Source organism: Mus caroli, chromosome 13 (genome assembly GCF_900094665.2).
Source record: "Mus caroli chromosome 13, CAROLI_EIJ_v1.1, whole genome shotgun sequence".
Taxonomy (NCBI): domain Eukaryota; kingdom Metazoa; phylum Chordata; class Mammalia; order Rodentia; family Muridae; genus Mus; species Mus caroli.
Genome location: NC_034582.1, coordinates 51,642,045 through 51,667,536, shown reverse-complemented (window position 1 = coordinate 51,667,536; position 25,492 = coordinate 51,642,045). Strand labels below are relative to the sequence as shown.

The window sequence follows — 25,492 nt, the reverse complement described above, 5'->3', positions numbered from 1 at the left end:
GAGAAGCTCGGAGTCGTCTGAATTTATTTATCATCTTGGTTTTCTGTCTTGCAGCTACAATGGAAAGTATTGTCCTTAAACCAGCAACCTTTTCGGTAGCTGCTGAGCTAGACCACCAGCCCCACGTGTCTTTAGCCTGTCTCTGTCTCAGCTCTCTCCCTCAGTCTGCAGTGGGCAGTGTGCAGGTCTATCTTCCCTGCCACACAAATTATGATGTCCCCAGTGGAGAGATGGCAGGTACGTTGGTCAGACCTGACTTATTCTAGTTGTTTTAAAATAGTGAACATATATGAAGTGTTGAGAGGGTGCAGCAAAGTCCTTTCACTCATCCTTGGTGACAAGTTGGTAGAAATGCTACAGATGGCCACACTTAGTCAAACGTGTTTACATATACAATCTGACCCAGAAATCCTGCCTGTACAGTGACATGTGTATGTATATAACATGATATATGAATAGTCATTGTAAGGTTATGATAACAAAAGGTGGATGGCTCCTAGCCTAGAGAACAAATCAACCAGTGGGTGACTTCACCCCATGGGAAATTATTCATCCACTAAAATGAGAGAGAGATTTAACTATTGAGACCTGAACAGGGGATCCAGGCGTGTGGGCAAGGTACGGAACTGTCTGTGGGTGTGGAGGAACAGAATCCTGGGTGGAAAAAAATAGATTCCTCAGACAGGTCAATAAAGAAAAATGTCAAAGACATTTTGGGGTGAGCCCCTCCAGTATCTGAGTGCCAGTTATGACATCTTGTGAGCCAATTAAGTTGTTGGTAGCTTGAGATCAGTCACAATGAGAGAATTTACTCCACAGAACTCAAGAAACATGACAAATGGGGAAGCTGCTTTGGCCCGAAAGCCAGATTTATGCATGTGCAAGCACAGCTCAGGAAAATACATAAAAGTGTCAACAAACTTAAAGAAAGCCAAACAGGAGGCCGGAGAGATGGCTTAGTGGTTAAGAGCACTGACTGCTCTTCCAGAGGTCATGAGTTCGATTCCCAGCAACCATCCATAATGGGATCTGATGCCCCTCGCTGGGGTGTCTGAAGAGAATGACAGTGTTGTCCTAGTCAGGTTTTCTGTCCCTGCACAAACATCATGATCAAGAAGCAAGTTGGGGAGGAAAGGGTTTATTCAGCTTACACTTCCATACTGCTGTTCATCACCAAGGAAGTCAGGACTGGAACTCAAGCAGGTCAGGAAGCAGGAGCTGATGCAGAGGCCATGGAGGGATGCTGCTTACTGGTTTGCTTCCCCTGGCTTGCTCAGCTTGCTTTCTTATAGAACCCAAGACTACCAGCCTAGGGATGACACCACATACAATGGGCCCTCCCTCCTTGATCACCAACTGAGAAAATGCCCTCACAGCTGGATCTCATGGAGGCATTTCCCCAACTGAAGCTCCTTTCTCTGTGATAACTCCAGCCTGTGTCAAATTGACACACAAAACCAGCCAGTACAAGTATACTCATGTACATAAAAAGTATAAATTGAAAGAAAAGGAAAGGAAAGGAAAAAAGGCAAACAGGATAATTTAGTGGCTGCGGGAGCAAAAGCAGGGCATGACCACTAAGTTAGAACCACACAGCCAAGACCGAGGAAGATGACCCAGCTAGTACAGGGAAGGAAAGGCCCCGTCCCTGATCTTCCTCCCTATGTGGAGACACACTGTGAGTTGAGATGAAGCCCAAATGCTTAGGAATAGAATTCTACAGTGGATCTTACAGGGACTCCAAGGACTGCAGAACACAGATGTGCCAATTCTGTCAACTAAATAGATTGCCTTCAACATGCCAGGTTTACAGGGCATCCTGAGGCTGGAACTCTGAGCCACAGGTGGCCCTCCAAAATCTCTCAGCCCCTCCTGACCCACAGAAGCAAAGGTCCAGGAGGAAAAGCCAGAGCTGAGCCAAAAAGGGATGGCAATTCCCTTTTCCTTTTGTATTGTTTCCCTCTTTAGAAAACCCTAAATTGAGGGGCTGGAGAGCTGGCTCAGTGCTGGCTGCTCCAGAGGTTCCATGTTCATGTGGCAGCTCACAACCATCTGTAATTCCAGTTCCAAAGGATTAGCGCCGTCTTCTGGCCCCCATGGGCACTGCACACACGTGAAGCACAGACAATGAGACATTCAAAATTAAAAAAAGAAAAAGAAAGAAAGAAAGAAAGAAAGAAAGGAAAAGGAAAGGAAAAAATGCCCACTAAGCCGAATATGAGATATATACACTTAATTTTAAAAATCAAAATTAAAAGCATAAGATACAGTCCCAGAGTCAAAAGACTAAGCAAGGTGGCCGCTTTACAGTAAAATTTAAAAACGGAGTGCGGAGAGACAAAAATAACCCTAAGACACTACAGCCGCACTGTGAGATAAACGGCTCCCTCCCACCTGTCCCTGCCCTCTCCCTCACCCTGCCATCTGTTTCTTATGCATATCTCAGCTCCCTAGGGCACAGACAAGCAAGCATGGTACCCAGGTTATAGCCTTTCTTCTTCCTATACAATGTGGCACGCTGTGATCTACAGTGTGGTTTTTGCCTCTCCAGATCCCTCGGAGACCTTTCCGCATCAGAGGCTCAACAACGCACTCATTGTTTTTGTTGGGACCACAGGCTTCCCCTTCTGTGGATTAGCACGCTCTGTTCCACCATTCTGCTCCCCAAGGCCGCCCTTGTACCTTACCTTCCACTGCAGGGAGTAGCTCGAACCTACGACATTTCTGTTGAGGGAAAAACAAACAAAAACAAAAACAAAAACAAAAACAAAAACAAAAACAAAACTGTTTTCTTTTTTGAGTTCAAGTCAGCGCACACTCCTCACTTCTTTCACACTCGGCTTCCAGCGAGGGTGATAGGATGTAGCCCAGACTCCCAAATCACCTTAAGCACCACACCAGCCACCATCCTGAAGGCTCTTCCTTGTACCTCAGCACCTAAGTGCCATTCCATAGGTACTCTGTGTAGGTGTCCCATTCTTTCCCAAGCCTGACAACAGTTATACTCTATTTAACCAACAGGTGGCGCTGCTTTCCACCTCTGCTCAGCTAAGACCTCAAGCCCTCATTGGGAACCTGTTCTTCTGAGAAGGGGGGGTGACCCTAAAGATGACTTCATTTATAAGACATTCACAATGCTCTCTGAATGCTCCTCCCAATAATAGCCTAAAGTTCAACTACAAATTTCCCTCTGTCCCGTAAAGCGGTGTCTTACTTGTCGTGTATATTTAGAGGCAGAATACTTAAGAGATGAGCTTAGCCTCTGGCTTTACAGTTGGCTCCACATCTCTGAACAAGTGAGGAATGGAACTTCTCGCCCTGTGGCGTTAATGTGAGGGTTAAGTGATATTTCTCATGCACCGCGCACCAGCGAAATGCTCAATGGTAATCCGTTACTGTTTGCGATGTATATGTGTGTCCAGTGTGGGTAACACCTCACTTCAAAGTTGACAAGTCTTCTGCGGCATTTTACCCATGGCAACCCATCCCTACCCCAGAGTCTGCGTTTGCTGAGGGCTCACCTGAAGAGTCTCTATGCCTAGCTCACTCTATTCTTTCAAAAGTCCCATAGCTTTCTCTCCTGCTACCCTGGCTACAGGAAGTCCCCGTTTATTTAGCACCCACTTCCTCCTGCTCTCTGTATGTGGCCCACCTTAGGGAACGCTCTATAAATGCCTAGGGGCGCAGCATGGGGACCACACTGGTGACTTTCCACACTTGAGCTCTGCTTCCCAGGAAGGCTTCTAGACACGTGAGGAGACAAATACCTCTCCCACGCAGCCCTCGGCTTCCCTAGTGTCCATATGCTCTGGGCACAGCCAACTCAGAAGCACACAGCTTTACGCTTGGAGAAACATGCATGCAGGATCTATTGCCTTCTTCAGCCAGGGTTTCCTTGGAACCCAGAAGGCTGGGATATACAACAAAAGGCTGCATTTTTAATATTTAAAATACATGCAAATCAGTGTCTAAATCTGAGCAGCCCCTAAGTGGAAACACTGTTGCAGAGATGGGAGAGATGGGTTAATAGGTGAGGTGTGCTTGGTTACTTTGGGGTTGTTTTGTATCGTGTTACTTTGTAAATACAGGATAGACACCTGTAGAAGGAGCAGCCTTTAAAGAATCGCCTCTATCAGATTGACCTGCAGGCAAGTCTGTAGGGGATTTTCTTGATTGCGGTAGAACTAGATAGTGGTGGTGCACACCTTTAGTCTCACCATTTAGGAAGCAGAGGCAGGTGGATCTCTGAGTTCTAAAGAGAGAGTTCCAGGACAGACTAGGACTTTCATAGAGAGCCCCTGCCTTAAGAAACCAAAAACAGAAAAACAATTATATATGATGTAGAGGGCTCAGCCCACTCTGGGTGGTACCACACCCTATGCAGGTGGCCCTGGACTAAGAAAGCTGGGCAAGCTAGCCAGGGGCGACAAGTCAATAACCAGAGTTCCTCCATGGCCTCTCTTCAGTTCCTGCCTCCAGGCTACTCTCTTGAGTTTTTATGCTGACTCCATAGGTGAAGGGTTATGACCTGGGAGTTGTAAGATGAAATTAACCCTTTCCTCCCCACTCCCCTGCTCAAGTTACTTTTTGTTGGGATTTATCCCAGCAACAGAGAAGCCAACTAGGACACTAAGCCAAGCAAAGGACTGTGTCCTGCCTGTAGAATTGCCACTGGAGAAGGAGACGGGAAGTGGGTGGAGGGCTATGTGTGGAAAGTACTGACAGCTGATGGAAAAGTTGTATGCCCGAGTGACTGACTGTGTACCCAGTAGGATGGCATGGTCCTAGGTCCCTTGGAGATCCTTTGAATGGGAGCCAGAGGGTAAAAGGAGGTGATGTCGTTGGACCCAACCATCTGTAATGGGGTCTGGTGCCCTCTTCTGGTGTCTCTGAAGAGAGCAATAGTGGTGTACTCATATGCATAGAACAGATGAGCATAGGGCTGGTTCATCCTAAGCACATGGGATATTTTCTAAGGGATTTAAGAAGGGGGGTTAAGACATCATTCACCCTGGCTAAAGAACAAATGGACAGAGGGATGGATGGACTATTGAATAAATTCTACAGAACCTCTTAGTATCCAGGTCGTGCTCTGTTTTACAAGGACAATGCCCCCCAGAACCTCTTAGTATCCAGGTCCTGCTCTGTTTTACAAGGACAATGCCCCCTCCATCTGCTTTAGCTCTCTGGACCACTCAGACCTTCTCTCACTGTGTGAATAAGGCGCAGATTAGATAGGAGAGGGTCTAAATGTCACACACCAGCTAATTCCTCCAGCTTGGGGAAGGCAATACTGAACCTATAAACCTGGTTCCTGGTTCCCACCCCCTTCCTCCCACCCCTACCCTCCGTTTTTGGTACACAGAGCTTGAGACCAAAGATGAGAAGAATTCTGTGGCCGTTTGAGTAAGAACGGCCCCCATAGTTTCGTATATTTGAATGCTTGGGGAGTGGCACTATTGATACGGATCAGAAAGTATGGCCTTGTTGGAGGAAGTAGAGGGGCTTTGAGTATTCAAAGCCCAAGCCAGGCCCAGTGGATCTCTCTTCCTGCCACCTTCAGATTCATATGTACAAGTCTCAGCTACTGTGTCTGCCTGCACGTCCCCCGTGCTTCCTGCCATGATAATAACGGACTAAACCACTGGAACTCTAAGCAAGCCCCAGTTAAATGCCTTCTTCTATAAGAGTGGCCACCGTCGTGGTGTCTCTTCACAGCAATAGAACGGTGACTCAAACAGACCGTCTCAATGAAAAGTGAACCTAGACCTCTCAGTTCTCACCAGGAAAGCAATAACAGAGACCAGCTCTAAACTCAGCAATGGGACCAAGTCACAGTCCTTCCTTGAAGAATGTCACCTATCTCCACAGCAGGGAACAGTGCCCTCTCACACAGTCTGGGACCACGGGTTCTGTCCCCCACCCCAGCCCCTAGACAGACCCAGCTGTTTCTAAGAAACAGGAAAGAAGTGAAAACCTCTGACCATCGGTCAAGACCTCGAGCCAGTTAATCCTGCTTCTACCTTGGCTTCACTATTGGCTGGTCCTGCAACCCTGAACGTGTGGTTTAACCACCTTGATCCTCTCTCTTCCTGTTTAGAAGATGGGTAGAGAAAGGGCTGAAGGCACGGCTCCAGTTTTAACTCTTTAAAAGATCAGTTCCCAGCACCCATATCAGGGCAATCACAGTCACCTGTAACTCCAGCCCTAGGGCATCCAACACCCTCTTCTGACCTGCTCTAGTACCTGCAGTCATGAGCACATGGCCCACATAGACACATAGTTTTAGGGTTTCTATTGCTGCTATGAAACACCATGACCAAAAACCAAGTTGTGGAGGAAAAGGCTTATTTAGCTGACACTTCCACATTGCAGTCCATCACTGAAGGAAGTCAGGACAGGAACTCACACAGGACAGGAACCTGGAGGCAGGAGCTGAGGCAGAGACCATGGAGGGTGCTGCTTACTGGTTTACTCCTCATGGCTTGCTCAGCCTGCTTTCTTACAGAACCCAGGACCACCAGCCTGGGGATGGTTATACACAAAGGGTTGGTTATAACCTCCCCCATCAATCACTAATTAAGAAAAGGCCCCACAGCCAGATCTCAATGGGACAGTTTCTCAATTGAGGTTCCCTCCTTTCAGATAACTCCAGCTTGTGTCAAGTTGACATGAAACCAGCCAGCACAGAGATAATGTGCATGTTACTAAAAGAGAATCTTCAATGGCAGATTAAAAGATGGAATTCCCCAGGTTATGTATGAGGGCGTCATTCCCTCAGAAATGACTGCTAAGCAATGGCACTCCTGTCAGTATGGAAGATGATGATGGTGGTGGTGGTGATGGTGGTGGTGGTGGTGGTGACAACGACAACTACGGTGACTACAATGCTGGACAATGACAACAGCACAGAGACAAGAGAAGAGACTGACAGTGAGCATCCTGGACCAGTGCTCATGCCGGTGGGCACGTGGAACAAACATGCTGAAGCCATCAAGTAGCCTGGGCTGACTTAGAAAGATTTCCATTTTTCGAAACATATTTTTGCCCAGGCTTCAAGTCAGTAGAAAAGCTGGATTTCCCACTGAGTTCCCACCACCCTGCCCCCACCTCACTCCAGATGCAAGAGAGCCACCTCCCGGCTCCCACACCAGGACACTTGCTCACTTGGTGGGAACAGGTGTTGTGGTAAGAAGCTTGTGGCTTTGAGCTGTGCCGAGCTGGGTGTTATCACCGAGGCAACTCCTCTCCCACCTCCTGCCCTCAGAGTCCCCAGAGGAGGCTGATGGTACTAGGGGAGTATCATGTGCCAGCCCCTTGGCACAGCTTGATGATAACTGACCTATGACCTTGGCTGTGATGTGAGGAGGTGAGAGAGTCACCGGGACCTTCAATCTGTGCCTGCCCAGCTCCCACAGCCCGCAGGGGTAATTAGGGACTCTGCCACCTAGGATGGCAGCACCTCCGTTCCCACCCCACCCTCTCTATCTCCTCAAGTTACACCACCACAGAGTGTGGGCATAAATACCCACCCACCGAGCCTTTTTCCAGTCGAGTGCCCGGGGTTGGGATGCCAATCTGTGGGTACTCTCAGGTTTCAGAGGTGGGGTAATCCCAAGACGTGGTATGGCTTAGACCTCCTCCCGTCCCCTCCTCCTCCCAAGATGGGGAAGAGCTGTGTGTACATGTATATATCCACACATGAACCTCACTCATGCATGAACACCACTGCCAGGGGCTGAAGGCACAAAAGGGAAAGCAATAGGTCTCATCCATGGGAGCCGTGAATGTGTCTTCTCTGCTTCATCAGTACTTTCCTTCAGAGGGAATTAGGGTTCCACTCCACAGATACGCTCTCCCCACCACTGGCTGTCCTTGTCACTCTTAATACAGGTTGTGTTTGAGGCCCTGGGGCTTCTGCATCTACAAACTGTGTGTGTCTCTGTGTGTGTGTATGTTTCAATATGTCCTACCGTGGTAAGATGCACTTAGATGATAGCGAATAATGTGCTTTTTTTTTTCCTGTTTGTCTACAACATTGCTAAAATTCTTTCCCAGGGAAAGACATAAACAATGTCTGTACCTCCTTCTATGGTCTTAACAAGCTGAGGAAGAAATCTACTGAAGTATAGTCTGAAGAACCAAAGAGTTTCTCAGGCTTCCTTAAGAGGCATAGGTAATAGGTTGCGTACAGGGGTGTAGAAGGTGCGGGTGCTCCCCCTTCCAGAAGGGGGGGCTGTATCCAGTGAGAATGATGGTTTCCTGTACCTCACGAATGGTGTCCCCTCCCATAGCCAGCCGTCCCAGACCTATGCACCCTAGCCTTTCCCCAAAGCCATGTGTAATTAAAGCAGAGTTGACTAGGGCAAGTGGCTGGGACCCTCAGGTGAGGGTCTCATGGCCCTCCCCTTCTAATGAGGGGGTGTGACTGTCAACAAGCCCTCCTGGGATCACCCTTTTGTAAGAGAGATACAGCTGAAACCCCCAGGACTCTTGTTGCTGGGCACTTTCAGGTGACCCCCACTGTGCCCAAGGTGGCTGCCTTCCTAGGAGCTATTTCCACTTTCCTAGATTTTTCTTGTGACTTCCCCCTCTCTCCAGCTCCCACCTGCCTGAGGCCCAGGCTGCTTGTCACACGGTCCCTGCTTCTCTTTTTTTCTATCCAGCAAACTCTGTCTATCATGGCCCCAATTAGCATCAGGGACACAGGGAAGAGAATTCTAAGCATTGTTGCTAAGTGAGCGCTCGGTCCCTGAGGCAGGGGCAGTAGCCACCCCACTCAGCCAACGAAGGTTGGTATGTCTCTACCCCACCCCCAGAGCAACTCTGCGATCTGGTGCTGTGGAACTACACCCACCCTTGAGGCTCCAGGGTCAGGCAGTACTCTGCTCATCTAGGACTGTGTCCTCCCCCTCATCGGGCAGTCCTCCCTCCAACCCCTGCCCCCACCTCCCCTTCAGATGCAAAGCGGACATATGGCTCATCTCCATCTTTGGGGGAGGTTCTGTCTAAAGTCGTCCCAAAGATTCAGATTGTATGACAAATCACGTTCTAGACTATCGTGGCGAGAAAGCCGCCAGGCGCTTGCATCATTACCCCCAGACAACAGCTTCATTAGGCTGAAAGGGAAGTTTGCCCCAGTGCAAGCGCCGCCACTGACCTGGGCCCCTCTTTTCTCCATTGTCTGTGAGAGCCACGGCTCGCGTCTTCATACCATATGGTCCATTTGAGCACCCCACACTGTCTTCCTGGGGAAACGGGCATAGCGAGAAGCCCTAGGATAACCAGCAGCCTGTCTCCTGAGTCCAGGGGCGAGCCTGACACGGAGTGAGGTAGAACTGGAAAAAAAGATGGGGACCAAGGGTCTCAGGGAGGCCTGAGTGCATGTCTACTGCATTTGGAAGCTCCTCCGAGGTCCCTGGACTCTGGGCATTTCTCCACCACGCCCCACCCTCCACCCCAAAAACAACAACAAAAGTCGATTAAGCAGAACTGACAAAACCTGAAAACTAGGGTATCCCTTTGGGAATATTCAGGAGTCTGATTTAAGGGGAATTGTGGGAGCAAGACAGGGAGAGCTGCTTTTGTTCCTAGCTCCTCCACCATCCCTTTGAAGCTCTGCTCCAAGCGGCCTCTAGGACCTGATTTCTCCCAGAGGAAGGAGTCTTATGCAGCCCTGCACAGAGAGGCGGGAGCCATCAGAGGGCACCCTAGAAGAACAAACGTTGGGATTCAGAAATCTGCCTACAGGGACCTCGGTGACTTTTTTTTTAAGAGTAAGGAAGAAAGCCTGCCAGTACTGGTGCGGTGCTTGGTTGGGTCGGCCAGCCCGGCGGATTAGGGCCAGGATTAACATTTTAAACTCCGCCAGGCTCCCTGACTCAAAGATCTCGCTCGCTAATCGTATTACTATCCCTCGGATTATTGCCTTACCCTTGGCAGAACAGACTCTAAAATCAAATTGATTAAAGTCCCCTCCTGTTTTCTCTTATCTCCTTTGGTGTGTAGGGAGGGACCTAGGCTTCCGAAGGAGCGGACTTTGAAAGTCCGATCCCACTTCGTATTCGGCTCCTTCCCCCTCCCCTTTCCACGCCAGACTACGGTGAGAAAAGGAACGACACGGTTTCTTTAGTCCCGCCCACGTCAGCTCCTAATTCCCGGTCATTTATCCCATATTAAAACTTCTTTAAGTAAGAATGGACCAGCAGCAGCACCTGCTATGCAAATGTGGCCAAATCCAGCAGGGCCGCCGGGCGTGCGCCATTCAGCGCTCGCGGCGGCGCCGCGCGGCCCTTCAAATGCAGACAGGGCGCGGGTCCCGACAGATTGCGGGGGGTGGGGGTGGGGGACAGGGCGGGGCTGGGCGGGGCGGGGCTGCGGGAGAGGTTGGCTAGCAGGAGCCCCCTCGAATCACCTCTCCCCGGAGGCTTTCCTCCCTGCCACACTCTCCTCCACCTACCTTTACTGTTTTCTCCCACTGACGCCAAGGTCGCTATGCCTCGGTGTCCCCGGAATTCATCCTTGCGCCCCCACCTAAATCTAGTCAGCCTCTCTGGTGCGGGCGTGGTGTGGCCGCGCCCGCGATGGGACAAGAATGGGACAAAGTCGCCTTTGACTCCCAGCCAGCGCCAGCGTTCCCGCAGCACGCTCCCCTCCGCAGGGAGGCCTTGCCGTGGGATAACAAGGATTAGCGTGTTGGAGACCATTGAAGCCCGCCCGGTCCTCACGTGGCTATAGGCTCAGTCGCGTCTCGTGCGACCCTAATTCGCTCACGAGAGGAGCCCGCTCGCCCGCACCCGGGCCTCGTGCTTGATCAGGCGCGGGATCACTTTGCGCGTTCCCAGGGCCCGGGCGTGGGAAGAACTGTGGCGCGAGGGTCAGCGACACAAGGCTGGGGGGACCCCCTTCCTCCAGCCCCCAATTTTTATTTGTGTCCCCATAAAAGAGATAGTGAAATGCTGGCTCTCCGGGGGCGCCCAGCAACAGAGAGGTCCGAGGCGTCCCAAAGACATTCAAAGCGATAAATACACTTGCGCTGCCCGCTTGCTCTGTCCCTTGGGGGCATAGAAAATGAGGCGCTTTCCTCCCTCCCTTTAACTCGAGGGGAGTACCAATAATTCATGTATGTTATAATTCTTCATCACCCCTAGGTAGTCTGGGAAAACCAGAAGAAAAGAAAATGCCAGAAAGTTATGGTAAAACTTGAGTTGCCTCTGAAGTCGCTTTCTTTGCTCCTGCTGCGAGAGTTTGAATACCGAGAATGGCCCTGGACTGTAACAAACAAAAAGAAGGAAGAAGACAAAGGGTTTCCAGAAAAAGGTTTAGCTAGAAGACAAGGCTAGCGAAACTGAAAGGAGGGGGGAAGAGCTTTTACAACGGGACAATAAGTGTACTAATCGCTTTGATATATTATACAAGCCCAAAGACTCAAAACATTGTGTAATTATTTATAAATGACTTCTCCACTCCTGTGCATAATACAGAGGAAAGAATAAAACCGCGGGCTACTCTCAAACCATTTCTAAATAGACCTGCTTCAAAAGGAGGCAGAAGTGTTTGAAATAAAATAATTAATGGTGGATTTTATGGTTGTCTCATTAAAACATTTTAATTACTGCAAACAAAATGCAATTGTGTTTGAAACCTGACGTGAAGTTAGGTAGCCCAGTGTTACGATGGTGAAGGAGAGGAGCGCTTTGGTTTCGGACTTTAGTTTGGAATTCTTTGCGTAGCCATTGAGGTAAATTTCATGTTGACCTCTTCCGCATGCCCCTCGCCGTGTTCCCACACTTGACCCACACACAGACAGTGGCTTTCGATGTTTTTTTATCTCTTGTCCACGAAGAAGATGTTAAGGATTGCAAATACACAAGGCAGCTAAAAATAAAATGAAGTGAAATGAATTCTTGGTGATTTGGCTTCCCCGTGGCAGGTGCAGGCTGCATTCGGAAAGTCAAACCACCGCAGCAGGGGTGGGGGTGGGGGGGAGCAGTGCAGTTTTTCTAACTTTTCTTTAAATCCAGAAGATTTAACTTCAAGAAATCTTCCAGGGCAAAATCTCCATAGCTTTGCAGGTAGTTTGGGATTGACTAGCCCTGGCCTCGAGTATCTAAGTATCTGAGGATCCCAGGCCTCTCACCAGAGGGGATAACCACCTCAAACCCTCCCTTTTCAGTTCTGAGCCTGAATCCTTATGGCCCTCACTGCAAACTAGTACACCCCTTACATCCCCCCCTTTTCCCCCACCCCCACCCCCAAGTCTCCCTCCTCCCTCTTTCTCCTTTGGACACAAAAAAGACATTGTTTTCTCCGAGATTGGCCCAAACCACAAACTTCAAACTTAGGGCCACCCTAACCACATACTGCCCCCTCCCCTGCACACCAGCACAGGCCTGGCAGTCCCTCCGACTTGAAACCTTCTTGCAGAAAACGTTTCTTTAGTTGGCAAATTGTCCAGCATTATCTCTGACGTGCGCTAGAATAAAGTCGACTTGCATCAGAGCCTCCGCTGACCCACAGATTCCTCTCCCAGTTGTGCATATAGTACACAACAAAACACACCGACACACAATGCCAGGGAATCTTCCAGCAGACATCTCAGAGGTGGCTACTGCATACAGGCGGCCCTGTATTCAGCAGGGCAGGGGCCGAGGCGGTCCGCCATGGATTTCAGGAAACCATGGATAATTTGCCATTTTCCTTGCCCTGTCACTGAAAGACCCCTCTGTTTCCCCCCTCCTGCCTTGTTTCCCCCCTCCATTTTACACCCCCTTCCACAACTGTCATGGGTCATCAATAAAGAAAATGGGGAATTGTTTCCCCTTTCCAACCTCACCCTGCTGCTCTTCTGTGGAAACACAACCGCTTGTCTGCAGTGTGCTTAATCAGAGGAAAGGACCCACCGTGTCTGCGGCCGGCCTTCCAAGCCCTTCCTCTTGAGCCATGGCACCTTTCTGGCCCTTTATTCCTAAAAAAGATTGTGAGGGCTCCCCCTCCCCAAATGTCACTCACAAAACCAATGCCACCCCTCCCCCCAGGTAGCTGCAGAAAGCAAACAAAGATTGGAATGAGGCAGTCTTCTTTAGAAAGCCTGGCTATCTCCACAGCTTCGATTTCTATAAAATTCCCTAGCAAGGCTGCACCTGCAGACATCAGCCATTGCTGCCAGCCCACAGTTCAGTGTACCATACTGCCATGTCTCCCAGACTGCCTTGAGTAGCCAGGCCATTTTTTCCTGTCCTGAATTGCAGCTGAGAGTTCATATATATTGGACTTGGAATTAATATTTAATCTAATCAAGAATCAATGAAATGGGATCATATGCCACACACACACACACACACACACACTCACTCAGATCATCAGCCCCAAACCTGTCCTTTCAGAGCAGTGACCTGCCACCCTGGTTGCTAGTGAGGGATCTCTAAAAGATTGCTTATTCATTGTCAGACTTAAGTGTTTCTACAGCGGGTAGGGTGAGTGGCACAGAGGCCACTTGGCTCGGAGTTGCTCCCCACAAAAGGCTGCAAGGATGTGTGTGTGTGTACTTATGTGTATGTGTGTGTTTATAATTTACCACTGCTTTCGCCCTAATCTAGTCTTTCTCCATTAAAAAAAAAAAAAAAAAAAAGACTTCTAGAGACCCTGCCCCACCCTGACAGCACCTCGTCCCATTTCTTACTATAGAAATCCTGCTTCATCATTACCTACGACGATACCAGGAAAGTCTCCTCCATAAGGAAGGAACACTGCCTCACTGCCTCCCCTCGGGAGCCCAGAGTCAAGTTTCTAGGGTTGCCTAGATTTAGGTACATGTGCCTATGGTCCGTCCTTCACCCAGAAACCCTGGCATAGTCCTGAGTCTTTTTTGACATCTACTCCACCCACTCTTGCCTCCCTGTGGTTTGACAGCTCATCAGTCAGTCTCACTCATCAGTCAGCCAGAACACCTGGTGCAGCATCAGTCGCCTCAGCACCTGCTGTGGTTGGCTCCCTTTCCTGCCCATATCACATCCAATTATTCTCTGGGAATGGGAGTGCCCACAGATGTGCACCTCCCTAGCAGGTATACATCCCCTCATAGAAGAAGCAAGCCCTTCTCAGAGCCAGCTCTGTCCTCAGAACACCTTATAGGAGGGACCCTCGAGCCCTGTATCCTAACCCAAAGCACCCTGCAGGCACCACTCCTGTACAGAGGACACAGCTGCCACAGGAACAGGAAGTGCAAGCTGGAGATGTCCACCCAGTCAAGCCACTCATGGTCATGTAGGAAGGGGTAGGCAGTGGTAGGAGAAAGCCTGGATCCACTATGAGTTCACAGGGGCCTCAGGCACACAAGAAGGCATCCTCTGTGATCAGGTGTAGCCCATGTCAGTCAGGACACATGGCTCTCTGGGTGGAAAACAGGCTATGGCACTTACATGGCCAAAATCATTTGGTTGCTTCTTGTCTCCTCTACCAGTGAACATGGGACAAATGTAAGTAAGCCATAGTCCTGCTCAGAGAGAAGACAGGAGGAAGAGGCAGGAAGGTCATTACAACCATTCAAGGCCCACTACAGCTGCCTATCTCTTACCCACAGAAGACCCCCCCCCACCCCGACCCAGAAGGGTTTCTATACTCATTCCATCCCCTCCTCCACCCTCACCCCCACCCCTGCCTAGATTGTCTATTTACATCCAAATAGTCTTTCAAGGCATCCCAAGTCTGACTCTGAAGCAATCTCTGATGGTTTCTTTCCCTTTGGGAAGTGTTCTTCAGATCTGCTCCTTAAAGATCCTCTCAACACCATGAGCCAGATGCCCATGACTGCCCTGCAAAGCTATGAAGCTATGTCTCCCCTCCCCAAGACCAGAGGCCTCTTCTCTTCGTAGACCTGGCTGACCCAGGCCAGCCAGGCAGTAAGTGCTTAAAGTGACTCTGTTGAAGACCTGTGACAAAAAAAGCATGGGGTGGGATTGACAAGCAGTAGTCGTGAAGTACACGGGGTAGCCGTGTACTTCTCATACCTCATCTCATACCTCCGTTTCCTGCATTTGAAATACAGGGGCTGAATAAATAATCTCCATGAGTTCTACTAGCACCGAACCCCACCATACAATAGTTAGGAGTCAGGGCCTCCCTCAGCCAGTCACCCCCAACTTTCTACACCCCAGACTTAATAGACAGCCAGCCCAGAGCAAGCCACCCACCTCCACATGAAGTAAGTGCAAGTCTCTAAGCTTTGGCAGCATGGCCCTGCTTCCCTTGCTAAGTCACAGACACACACCTGGCAAATGGAGTCCAGACTGGCTGACATCCACCACCTCCTGGCCACCTCTTTTACCAGTGACCAATGAATGGCTCTTCCAGCTTGTCACCATGATTCAAGTGACCTTGAAAATGTCACCAGCTCAGAGTCAATGTTCAGTTTGACTTAATGAACTTTAAATTGCATGGTCTAATTGTCAGAGCCGAGGAGTGAATTCTCACGCTCTGGTACTACAAGAGGTGGGCAGCTAAAATCCTCATGGATACTATCTATTCCAAGGGTGCTGGTCCGACTTACAAATGGGGCCACCACGGGTTCAGTGGTTGGACCCCATGGCCTCAGAATGTAACCATAGCTAGAACAACAGTTCTGGGGGATGCGATAAAAGTGAGAGCCTAGAGCCATCTTGGATTCAGCAGTGCACAGAGTCATGCAGCTCTCCTGAAGAAGACACAGAGTCAACACAGGGTAGGACCCACGAAGGCAGGAGGCAGAGCAGGATGCTTCAGTTATGAATTAGTGACCAGGACATCCAGGAGCCACAAGAAATTGAAAAGGATGAAGCCCCTTGGCATCTTGGTTTTGAGCTTCTGGCCTTCTGAGCCTCAGAAGAGCGATCTTCTGTAGATTTAATGCACTCACTGTGGTGTGGTGATTTTTTAAAGAAATAAATACAGGGCCTGGAATTGTCACAAGGTCAGACTGGTGCCGGTATTCTTGGACCACCAGAAGCTGTCACAGGGACAGAAAGAGGCAGAGCTACCATTGCACAACTCCCAGCAGCCCTTGGGCTCCTGGGATGCCCAAGAATCTGTCAACAATTACTTTTTCTTGCATAATCTGATTACAGCCATTTCCTATCACTTTTTACAAACCTCCTCAAGCCCTAATCTGTAACTGTGTCCTAGTTTTCTGTCCAAGATCTGCTACAGAGGGAAGGAGCCATGAGGCAAGAGCTAGGCATAGGCAAAGAGGCTGTGCTTTCTCTATCAAGGCGCAGGTGTCCTGGACAGAGCCCCTTTGAAGACAGCAGGCTAGGCATTGCACCGGGCCTGAGGCCTCCACTCAGATATCACTGGGGGGGGGGCGCCTCTAGGGTGTTCCTTTTGTTTTTAATACCTGACTCCGCGATCCAGGTTTGCTCCTTAATAAATAACTCCTCTCGGGTGCATTTGAGAGGCTGCCTGAGCCTCTATTGCTGTCCGGCAAACAGGAAAATGACTCGACCCACAGAATGAGGACATTTCTCTGGACTAGGCAAGTTTATAGGCAAATTGGCAGAAGGGGTGGGGACGAAATTCCACTGTGTGCTTGCTGCCTTCTGTGGGACATCTCTCTCCTGGCCAGAAGCTAAGTCCCTTAGCCAGCTGGCACTGGGGTGGGCCCCTGAGGCTGGCACCATTCCAAAACGTGCGGCACAAGAGGATGCTTGGAAATGGAGAGAGCAAGGTTTCAGGAGAAGAGGGGGTCGGCACACCCCCTATTACCTCGTGAGTCTTTGAGGAAGGGTACGCGGGCAGGGGCAGAGTGGGGTCAAGCCCCAGCTCAGTCTGGGAACTCATTGGATCTTTAGATCTTTCTCTTGCTGTCTTCTTCATTAACCTTGGCGGAGCAGGGACATTTATCCTCCTCAAGACTTGTAACTGTTTACTGGTCCTGTCTGTTTAGATGCGAATGGTCAATCGGAGGACGTTGCTCACCGCAATAGCGCCCTGCCCGGGACCTACAAGTACGATCTAACATCTTCACCCAGAGCTACACTTGTGTCCACCTTCATCTAAATAAAGCAAAGGGATGCGAACCCAGCCTCCAGCCTCAGCCCGAGTTCTCCTTCACCCGCCACGCAGCTCACACTTTCTGCCAGGGCTCCTCCTTCCCATCCACCACAGCGAGGGGCACCCGCGCGCCCCTGGGAGGAGTGTGCCTCGGCCCGCCGCTAATCGCCCCCGGCCCCCGCCTTCGCCCGGGTTTCCCGGCCGGAGACGCCCTGGCCTCCCTCGCTTGATCTGGCTCCCGGAGCAGGCCAGGCCACCGATTGGCCGGCGGTAATTACGGGCACGCTCCAGGAGGGGGGCTGGGCGGGGGCGGCCTCCCGCGAGCATAAATTATGCAAATAGCAGGCGCCGCACGGGGCTGACCTGCCGCCTCTAGCCATTCACCCGCGCCGCCTCGGGGGCGGAGGTGGCCAGGGAGGGGGCGCCCATTGTTGCGCGCCGTACTTAAGGGGTCCTGAGGCCGGTCGTGTGCCACACTCGGTGCTCACAGGAGCTGATCTGATCGCAGGCGACATCACTCGGGAGACCAGCCCGGCGCGTGGCCCCTGCAGGCGAGGCGAGGAGGGCTAAGCCCATTCCCTCCCTGAGCCCCTGCGATCTTCCCGGGCCCTCGCGCCTGCAGCAGGCACAGGCTAGCCCCGGGTCGTACGGACAGTAAGTGCGCTTCGAAGGCCGACCTCCAAACCTCCTGTCCGTCTGTCGGTCCTGCACACTGCAACGATGCCTGCCCCTTTGGAGACCTGCATCTCTGATCTCGACTGCTCCAGCAGCAACAGCAGCAGCGACCTGTCCAGCTTCCTCACCGACGAGGAGGACTGTGCCAGGCTCCAGCCCCTAGCCTCCACCTCGGGGCTGTCCATGCCAGCCCGGAGGAGCGCGCCCGCCCTCTCCGGGGCATCGAATGTTCCCGGTGCCCAGGACGAAGAGCAGGAGCGGCGAAGGCGGCGAGGTCGCGCTCGGGTGCGGTCCGAGGCTCTGCTGCACTCCCTGCGGAGGAGTCGTCGAGTCAAAGCCAACGATCGCGAGCGCAACCGCATGCACAACCTCAACGCTGCGCTGGACGCTCTGCGCAGCGTGCTGCCCTCGTTCCCGGACGACACCAAGCTCACCAAGATTGAGACGCTGCGCTTCGCCTACAACTACATCTGGGCCCTGGCTGAGACACTGCGCCTGGCAGATCAAGGGCTCCCCGGGAGCAGTGCCCGGGAGCGCCTCCTGCCTCCGCAGTGTGTCCCCTGTCTGCCCGGGCCCCCGAGCCCGGCCAGCGACACTGAGTCCTGGGGCTCCGGGGCCGCTGCCTCCCCCTGCGCCACCGTGGCATCACCACTCTCTAACCCCAGTAGTCCCTCAGCTTCAGAAGACTTCACCTATGGCCCGGGTGATCCCCTTTTCTCCTTTCCTGGCCTGCCCAAAGACCTGCTCCACACGACGCCCTGTTTCATCCCGTACCACTAGGCCTTTGTAAGGCAACATCAATACTTTCTTCCTCCCCCAGTCTAAGAGCAATAATAGATGGGGAACTGGCTGAAGCCTCGGGGGCCACCCTTACCCCCAAGTGAATGCTGGGAGCTTTAAAGGGTGGGGGGAGGGGGAATACCTGACCACTTGTTAGGTTGCTGCACCCTCGCTGAAGCTGCCCCTCGGTCTGTTTCTCCACCCCCAGCACGCCCCCACCCCCCGCCCGCCCCCAGATGGCCTTTCGTTTTTGTTGCACTTTCTGAACTTCACAAAACCTTCTTTGTGACTGGCTCAGAACTGACCCCAGCCACCACTTCAGTGTGATTTGGAAAAGGGACAGATGAGCCCCTGAAGACGAGGTGAAAAGTCAATTTTACAATTTGTAGAACTCTAATGAAGAAAAACGAGCATGAAAATTCGGTTTGAGCCGGCTGACAATACAATGGCAAGGCTTAAAAAGGAGCCACAAGGAGTGGGCTTCATGCATTATGGATCCCGACCCCCGCCACTGTGGGCTTGCTCCAGGAAGAACCTGAGTGCTAGTGTAGCTATTCAGGCACCGGACTGGAGGGTACTTTAATTTATTCAGGATGCTTCATTCATATGAAAATGTATTTTTGTACATAAAGAATTTATTCTATTATTATGAGCTATCAAAGTTTACATTTTTGTACTGCAGATGCTTCGTGTAAATAAAAAAATTAAGAAAAAATAAAGTAGTCACCAGCTTCCTTGCCTAGTAGCAGTGTCTCTGGGGCTTTCCCTCGTCCCCTTGTCAGCTCCACCTGTAAAGTGAAATATTATCCCACCATCTCCAAACCTCCAATCCTGTTTCAAAAACAACTTAAAAATAAAACGCACCTGACTATCGCCAAGAACGAGGGAGACAGATTAAGGCACTTTGAGCCATCGATTCCTTCTGCCTTGTAAACACAAGAGAGAACTTTCAGGCACCCCATAAGCCAATTAAGACTTTCTAATGGGGAATTAGCCCCGATCCGCAGCTACCTGTAGAGGTAGGGGCCTGGAGTCTTTTGAGGAACTCCACATCAGCTGGCTCTGTATTTCAAAGGGAGGGGATTAAAAAGATCAATACAGTGTGGCCACTGGCTAGGAAGCCCCAGGGACAGGTGGGCTTAGTCTGGGCAAGCAGAAGGGTCTACTCTTGGAGCTGCCTATTTAGAAGAGGAAATTGATTTGTAAACAACGCCTTTAAAGTATTGTCCATGAAGGCTGAGGTCCTCCTAGCTGTGAGGAGTTGGCTTCATTGTCCCCACGTGGGATCAACAGCTGCCTTAAAACTTCGGGTTAGGGTGGCATAGTCCTCCACACATGGGCGTTTCTACTGGCTGCAACTCCAAGTGTGGGGGAGGGGGGTCCCACAGAGAAGGGCTTTGCTCAGCTAGTTCTCAGGGGCTTTCATTTGTTCCTAGAGAAATCCCAATGGGGACTTTTTTTTTCTGGCTGCAGTGCTTGTCGGTAGTCTGACAATTGGCTAATAGCACTAGCCGGCCAGGAGTAACTTTTCCTTTACATTCAGAATGGGGAAGATTACAGGAAGCCCTGTCACTTCTTCTGGTCTCACAAGTTGCCCCATAGTAGGACAGCATCCCCCTACTTCATACACTGGGCTGCCCTTTGTAATGAGGCAGCTATTTTTCATGGGAAGGGGGCTTGTAGGATTATTTTTCCAGGCAATGCCTCTGACAGAAGCCCTTTGCCTTCTGACATTTGGTCCTGGTGGCTGGGATCCACAAATTCATATGCCCCAGCCAGCAATGCTAAGCCCTGCCACAGGCAAGATGCCCTGTGTCAGATAAGAAGGCTACCTTCCAGAAGGTTTTGGAAAATCGGATACCTTCTCTAATTGCCCTGGAGCAGGGGATGAGTACTCTTAAGAAGTCTGAGAGGTTGCAGAGCCTAAGAGCAGAGTCAGAAGTTCCTCTTAGAAGCTGTCTCTCTGATGGCCCAGCCTAGGGCCTGCTGGATGACCTCCCCTCACGTCTAACCACCAGCTTTTAGCTTCCTGGAGCAAACTGACATAGCCTGCACTGGGTGTTGGGCTCTCCCGAGGAGAGGATGCTGGGAAGTGACTCAGCTCTTCTCAGGAACAAGAAGTATAGTCCCTTAGGGAGACTCTTCAGCCATGAAGTAAATGTGTGTGCTTAGGACAGGAGAAGAGAACAACAGATTGGGTTTATCACCCTCTCTGGTCCTTGGGAGAAGCAGAAGGATGGTACTTTGCTGCCTCCAGCATTGAAAACAGGAAGTCATCCTTCCCGAGATACCAGAACAGCGCCCCATCTTCTCAGTTTGAGTGCTCAGAACTCCAAGGTGTAACACCCAGAGCCCCCTTCCATAAAGAAAACCCTTTAAAGACATCCTTACCATCTGTACCCAGGACAGTTTCTATAACTCTTCCTAGAAAGCACACACCTCTGTAAGTACAGCTAGGGAAGCTCCCAAACAATAAAAAAGAAGGAAATGATTTAAAATGTGTGCCTCCTGTTCAGGGGTCTATTGATTGCTACAGCAGAGCCTCACATCTTGGGGAGAGGGGGAGAGACACTAAAATATTTTAGCCAGTTAGGAGAATACAAATTCTTGCTGACAGCCAAATTTGGCCACCCTCAGTCACTGTCCGTCACTGAGAAGTCCGCATGCTCAAAGAAACCTCAACGTCTCCCCGGTCTCTGTGTCTTTGTCCTGGCAAGACATTTCTATACACAACTCCCCAGCCATTTGGGAATAGGGGGTACATGGTGGAGGGGGAGGAGATTAGGATAAAGGAGTAAAATGGAGATTTTTACTTCTTCTCTTGTTTCTTTATTGACTCTTGTTCAAGCCCCTGCTATATTCAAAGCAGTGGGATAAGCAAGGCAAAGTCCTAGCTCAAAAGGAGCCTGCACGTTCTAGTAGGGACAGAGAGGCATGGAGAGTGGGTGTCATGGCTTCACGGTGAGTGGTGGGCTCAGGTTGGCATGGCTATAGCAGGGGCACAAGATGGATGAGGAAAAAGAGGGGGACAGGAAGATCCAGGTCCTGCTGAATCTTGGAAATGGATTCTGGGGCTTGAGAGTTCCTATCTAGGGCTATGAGGATTTGGAAGGTTGAGGTCAAAGGGGAGATGTAAAGGCAGGAATGTGGGGCAGGAGGCAGAGTTGGAGGAGCTGGGGCAAAATCTGAGACTAAACTGAGTGAGCACTTAGGAGTTGTTCCTGGGAGACAGATGGTGGACATGGTGAAGACAGCCCAAACCAGATACATTTTGAAGACAGAAACTCCAGGATTTGTTGGAGCACTTGAAGAGAGGCCAAAGATGACCTGGCAGATTTGAATTGAGAACTAGGGAGGACATGAACTTCACACCCCTAAACAATTCCGAATGCTGAAGAAAGCTTAACTTGCCCAGAAACTGCCCATTGTAGCTCCCAAAGACAAGACACAAACCTGGGCTGCAGTTGCCCACAAAATAGAGGCTAGATTATGCCAGAAAGAATCCAAGCATTGTCTGGGATAAAGCTAAGACAAATGCCTGAGAGACATCACATTTCGGGTGAGGGAGGAGCCTTGTGAGGACATGGGCAAAGCCTAAGATAACACCAGCCACACTTTCAACACCAGCATCACTGCCATGGTAGGTAATGTTTAGGCAGAGTCCCTCCAGGTTCAGCATCCTGCTCCAGGTACATTACACACATGTTAGCTTATTTAATTCATTCTTGTAGCTGATGAGGTTGCAGTATCATTATGAGCCAGGTATGGTAGCATACACCTTTAATCCCAGCAATTGGGAGGCAGAGGCAGGTGGATCTCTGTGAGTTCAAAGTCAGCCTGGACTACGTAAGGAGTTCCAGGACAGCCAGGGTTCTACAGAGAGACCCTGTTTCAGAAGAAAAAAGAAAATGAGAAAAGAAAAAGAAACTACCCGCAGAGGGAGGAAGTGAAGCCAAGCTAACAACTTGCCAAGACCACAGAGCTGATAGTTGTGTAGCTGTGATCTGAATCCCAGCATTCCTGTGTTCTTAAAGGGATAAAGACCAAATGTAGCCAATCGTTGCCATCTCGAGCAGTGGGGCCACCCACAAGCCATTTCGAGCCAGTCACTAATCCTTCGAGACCCACACAGAGAATGATCTACCACTCTTTTAGTTTCTAATGAGTGAGTTTATCAAGTACCTATAAAGCCAGTAAAGGCAGAAGAATAAATGAGAAGAATCAGCTAGAGAGATGCAGCAGGCAGATCTCAAACATCATCAAACAGGGTGCTTACAGAAGCTCTCTGAGATGATGGGAACCCGCTGATGCTATCTTGGTAAGATGCTAACCAGGAGAGTTCCAGGCAGAAACATCTTTTCATGATGAGCCTTTATCTTTCCACTCCCACAGCAGGCATCTTCATACCCTGGGATGAACAATAGTAACTTCTGTTGGTCACAGTTTAGCATCCAGCTGTTCTTAAGGGTTCCTGCTTTTAATACCCTTAGTTGTTCCCCCCTTCTCCTCACCACAAACGGGTCTGGAGCAGCCTGAGCCCAGGAAAGAGAGTTTTGGAGGATGCTTGAGTCTGAAGAAAGGGAACCCTCTTGTATTCCACGATCCACTCTCAACAAACCAAGCAGCTCATAATGCAGTTTCTATTATGCCCAGGGGTAAGGTCAGTCATAGCTAGAGACAGGGCCACAGCTGCTGTGCAGAACTTTGAGCTGAGTGAGCAAAAGAACTCCTTCATTCCTCCAGCTGAGGGAGAAGAGAAATCGCCCATAGAAGACTTGAGAATTAGTCCTTCAGCAAAGACCTGGGGTGTCACTCTGCAGGAGCATCAGTGGAAGATCAGCCTAAGCAACTGGGGGGAAAGTGACCCAGCTCTCACTGAGACTCAGGCGTCTTTTATAAATGCCTAGGGTGACTTTGATCTCAGCTAACTAAGGGACAAGGGCTCCAGTGTTAATGCCAACAATGTTGTCTGATGGTAAGAAGTTTAACCTGGAAGACCAATCAGCTTCAATGACCACAGACCAGCACTATGGTCACGATGCACCTTGGCTGAGAAGCTGTTACCTCTTGGAGATTGCTTGAGATAAACACTGCTCAGGCACTCAACCTTCTTGCTGATTGCTGGGCTCATGTGACCTGGGTATGTGCTAGGTTACACTAAAGGCAGGGTGTAGGGATTTCAGTTGGCCCAGCCTATCTTATCTTCTCTAACAAAAATCAGATGTCACTACCAATGGACCACTGGGTCATTCAAATGATGCCCCTGTGTTATTGAAAAATGTGTCTTCACCAGCATGGTGCATGGTGTTGTATGCACACAATGCTCTAGTCCCAGGATCGGGAAGGTAGAGGCAAGAGGATCAGGAGATCAAGGCTGGCGCTGGCTCATGCTATATGAAGCCTTCCTTGACTCAAAAAAAAAAAAAAAAAGAAGATGAGAGTGAAGGAGAAATTTACTTTTTTTTTCAAGCCTTGAAAATGAGGTTCAATATGTATCAAAAATTTGCCAAGGTGGTCTCAAATCATTAAGACATAATCAAAACACAAGAGGCAGTTCACATTGTTCGTTTATCAACTCAAATTTGACACTCACACATTCTAACTTACTGCACTGTCAGCCCTCAATACCATGCTTCCTAGAGCCATGAAACTAATAATATAATTAGAATACCTAAAGACACCCAGTATATGAGCTTTGTAGATGCTATTAATATTTAGATTTGTTAATTCCCTCTATGTTACCATGGTTTCCTCTTTGATGGATCATCCTTTTCTTCTCATAAAATTTGGGGTTTTCTGTGTTTTAGATCTGGTTTTAGTTTATCTCATAAAGGTTGGTGTGATTGTTGATGCAAACTTGATAGAATCTAGAATCACTCAGATGACAAGTCTCCAGGCATACCTGTGAAGGATTATGTGGCCTCTGAAAAGGTCTATGGGGCATTATCTTGATTAGGTTAACTGAGCTTGGGAGACCTGCCCACTGTGGGTGGCACCATTCCCTAGGCTGAGAACATGAACTGTATAAAAAGAGAAAGTAAACTGAGATTGGTCATTTATCACTGCTCTCTGAGTGTGCAAATGCAATATGACCAGTCAATCTTTTGCTCCTAGCAGCATGTCTTTCCTACATAATTGACTCTCTCTCTCTCTCTGGTGCTATAAGTCAGAATAAGTCCTTAACTCTCTTTTGCAAGATATTTTCTCACTCCAAAGAGAAGATAAGAAGGTAGCTAAGATGGTGCATAGAGAGGTATCAAGAGGAAGAAACTTGAAACATTTGAAACATTGAAACATTATTTAATGTATATGGGTACATTGTAGCTGTCTTCAGACACACCAGAAGAGGGCGCTGGATCCTATTACAGATGATTGTAAGCCACCATGTGGTTGCTGGGAATTGAACTCAGGACCTCTGGAAGAACAGTCAGTGTTCTTAACTACTGAGCCATCTCTCCAGCCCCAGTATTTCTATTGCATCCTATTTATTGAAGGGAGGGATATGACACACGTGAGGGAGCACATTAGTGCAAGTGTGCAAGTTAACCTGTGAGATTCAGTTCTCTCCTTCCACTATTCAGAGCTCAGGGATTAAACTCAGGCTGCCAGGCTTGCCAGCAAGCCTCTTCATCTTCTGAGCCACCCTACCATTCAGTATTTCTTTTCATTATAAAGAACTTGCAAATAAAGAGACTCACACAGCGAGACCAGCCACACTGAAGTCGAAACATCGCAATGACCGTCTATACAATCAGAGGTGCCGTTTGGAAGCCATGAGGCTTCACTTTTGCCTTTTACACTGTACACTGTCGATAATAGTATAATATGCTATCCACCATCACTTCTAAGTATTTTATTCTAGTGAAAAAGGACGGGAACAAAACACCCAGGGAAGGAGTTACAGAGACAAAGTTCGTAGCTGTGATGAAAGGATGGACCATTTAAAGACTGCTGTATCCAGGGATCCGTCCCATAATCAGCTTCTAAACGCTGACACCATTGCATACACTAG

At 49.7% G+C, this 25,492-nt stretch overlaps 1 protein-coding gene across 1 annotated transcript; it reads left to right on the top strand.

Moving 5' to 3' along the window:
* Positions 1-17,501: 17,501 nt before the first annotated feature.
* Positions 17,502-19,184, top strand: Neurog1 (neurogenin 1). Its single transcript, XM_021179775.2, has one exon. It carries the CDS (start codon positions 17,746-17,748, stop codon positions 18,478-18,480), a length of 735 nt encoding a protein of 244 aa, XP_021035434.1. The 5' UTR covers positions 17,502-17,745; the 3' UTR covers positions 18,481-19,184.
* Positions 19,185-25,492: the final 6,308 nt, after the last annotated feature.

Bases quoted from the DNA above. Each gene is read 5' to 3' on its own strand.
- Neurog1 (XM_021179775.2), top strand. From the start codon at position 17,746: ATGCCTGCCCCTTTGGAGACCTGCATCTCTGATCTCGACTGCTCCAGC.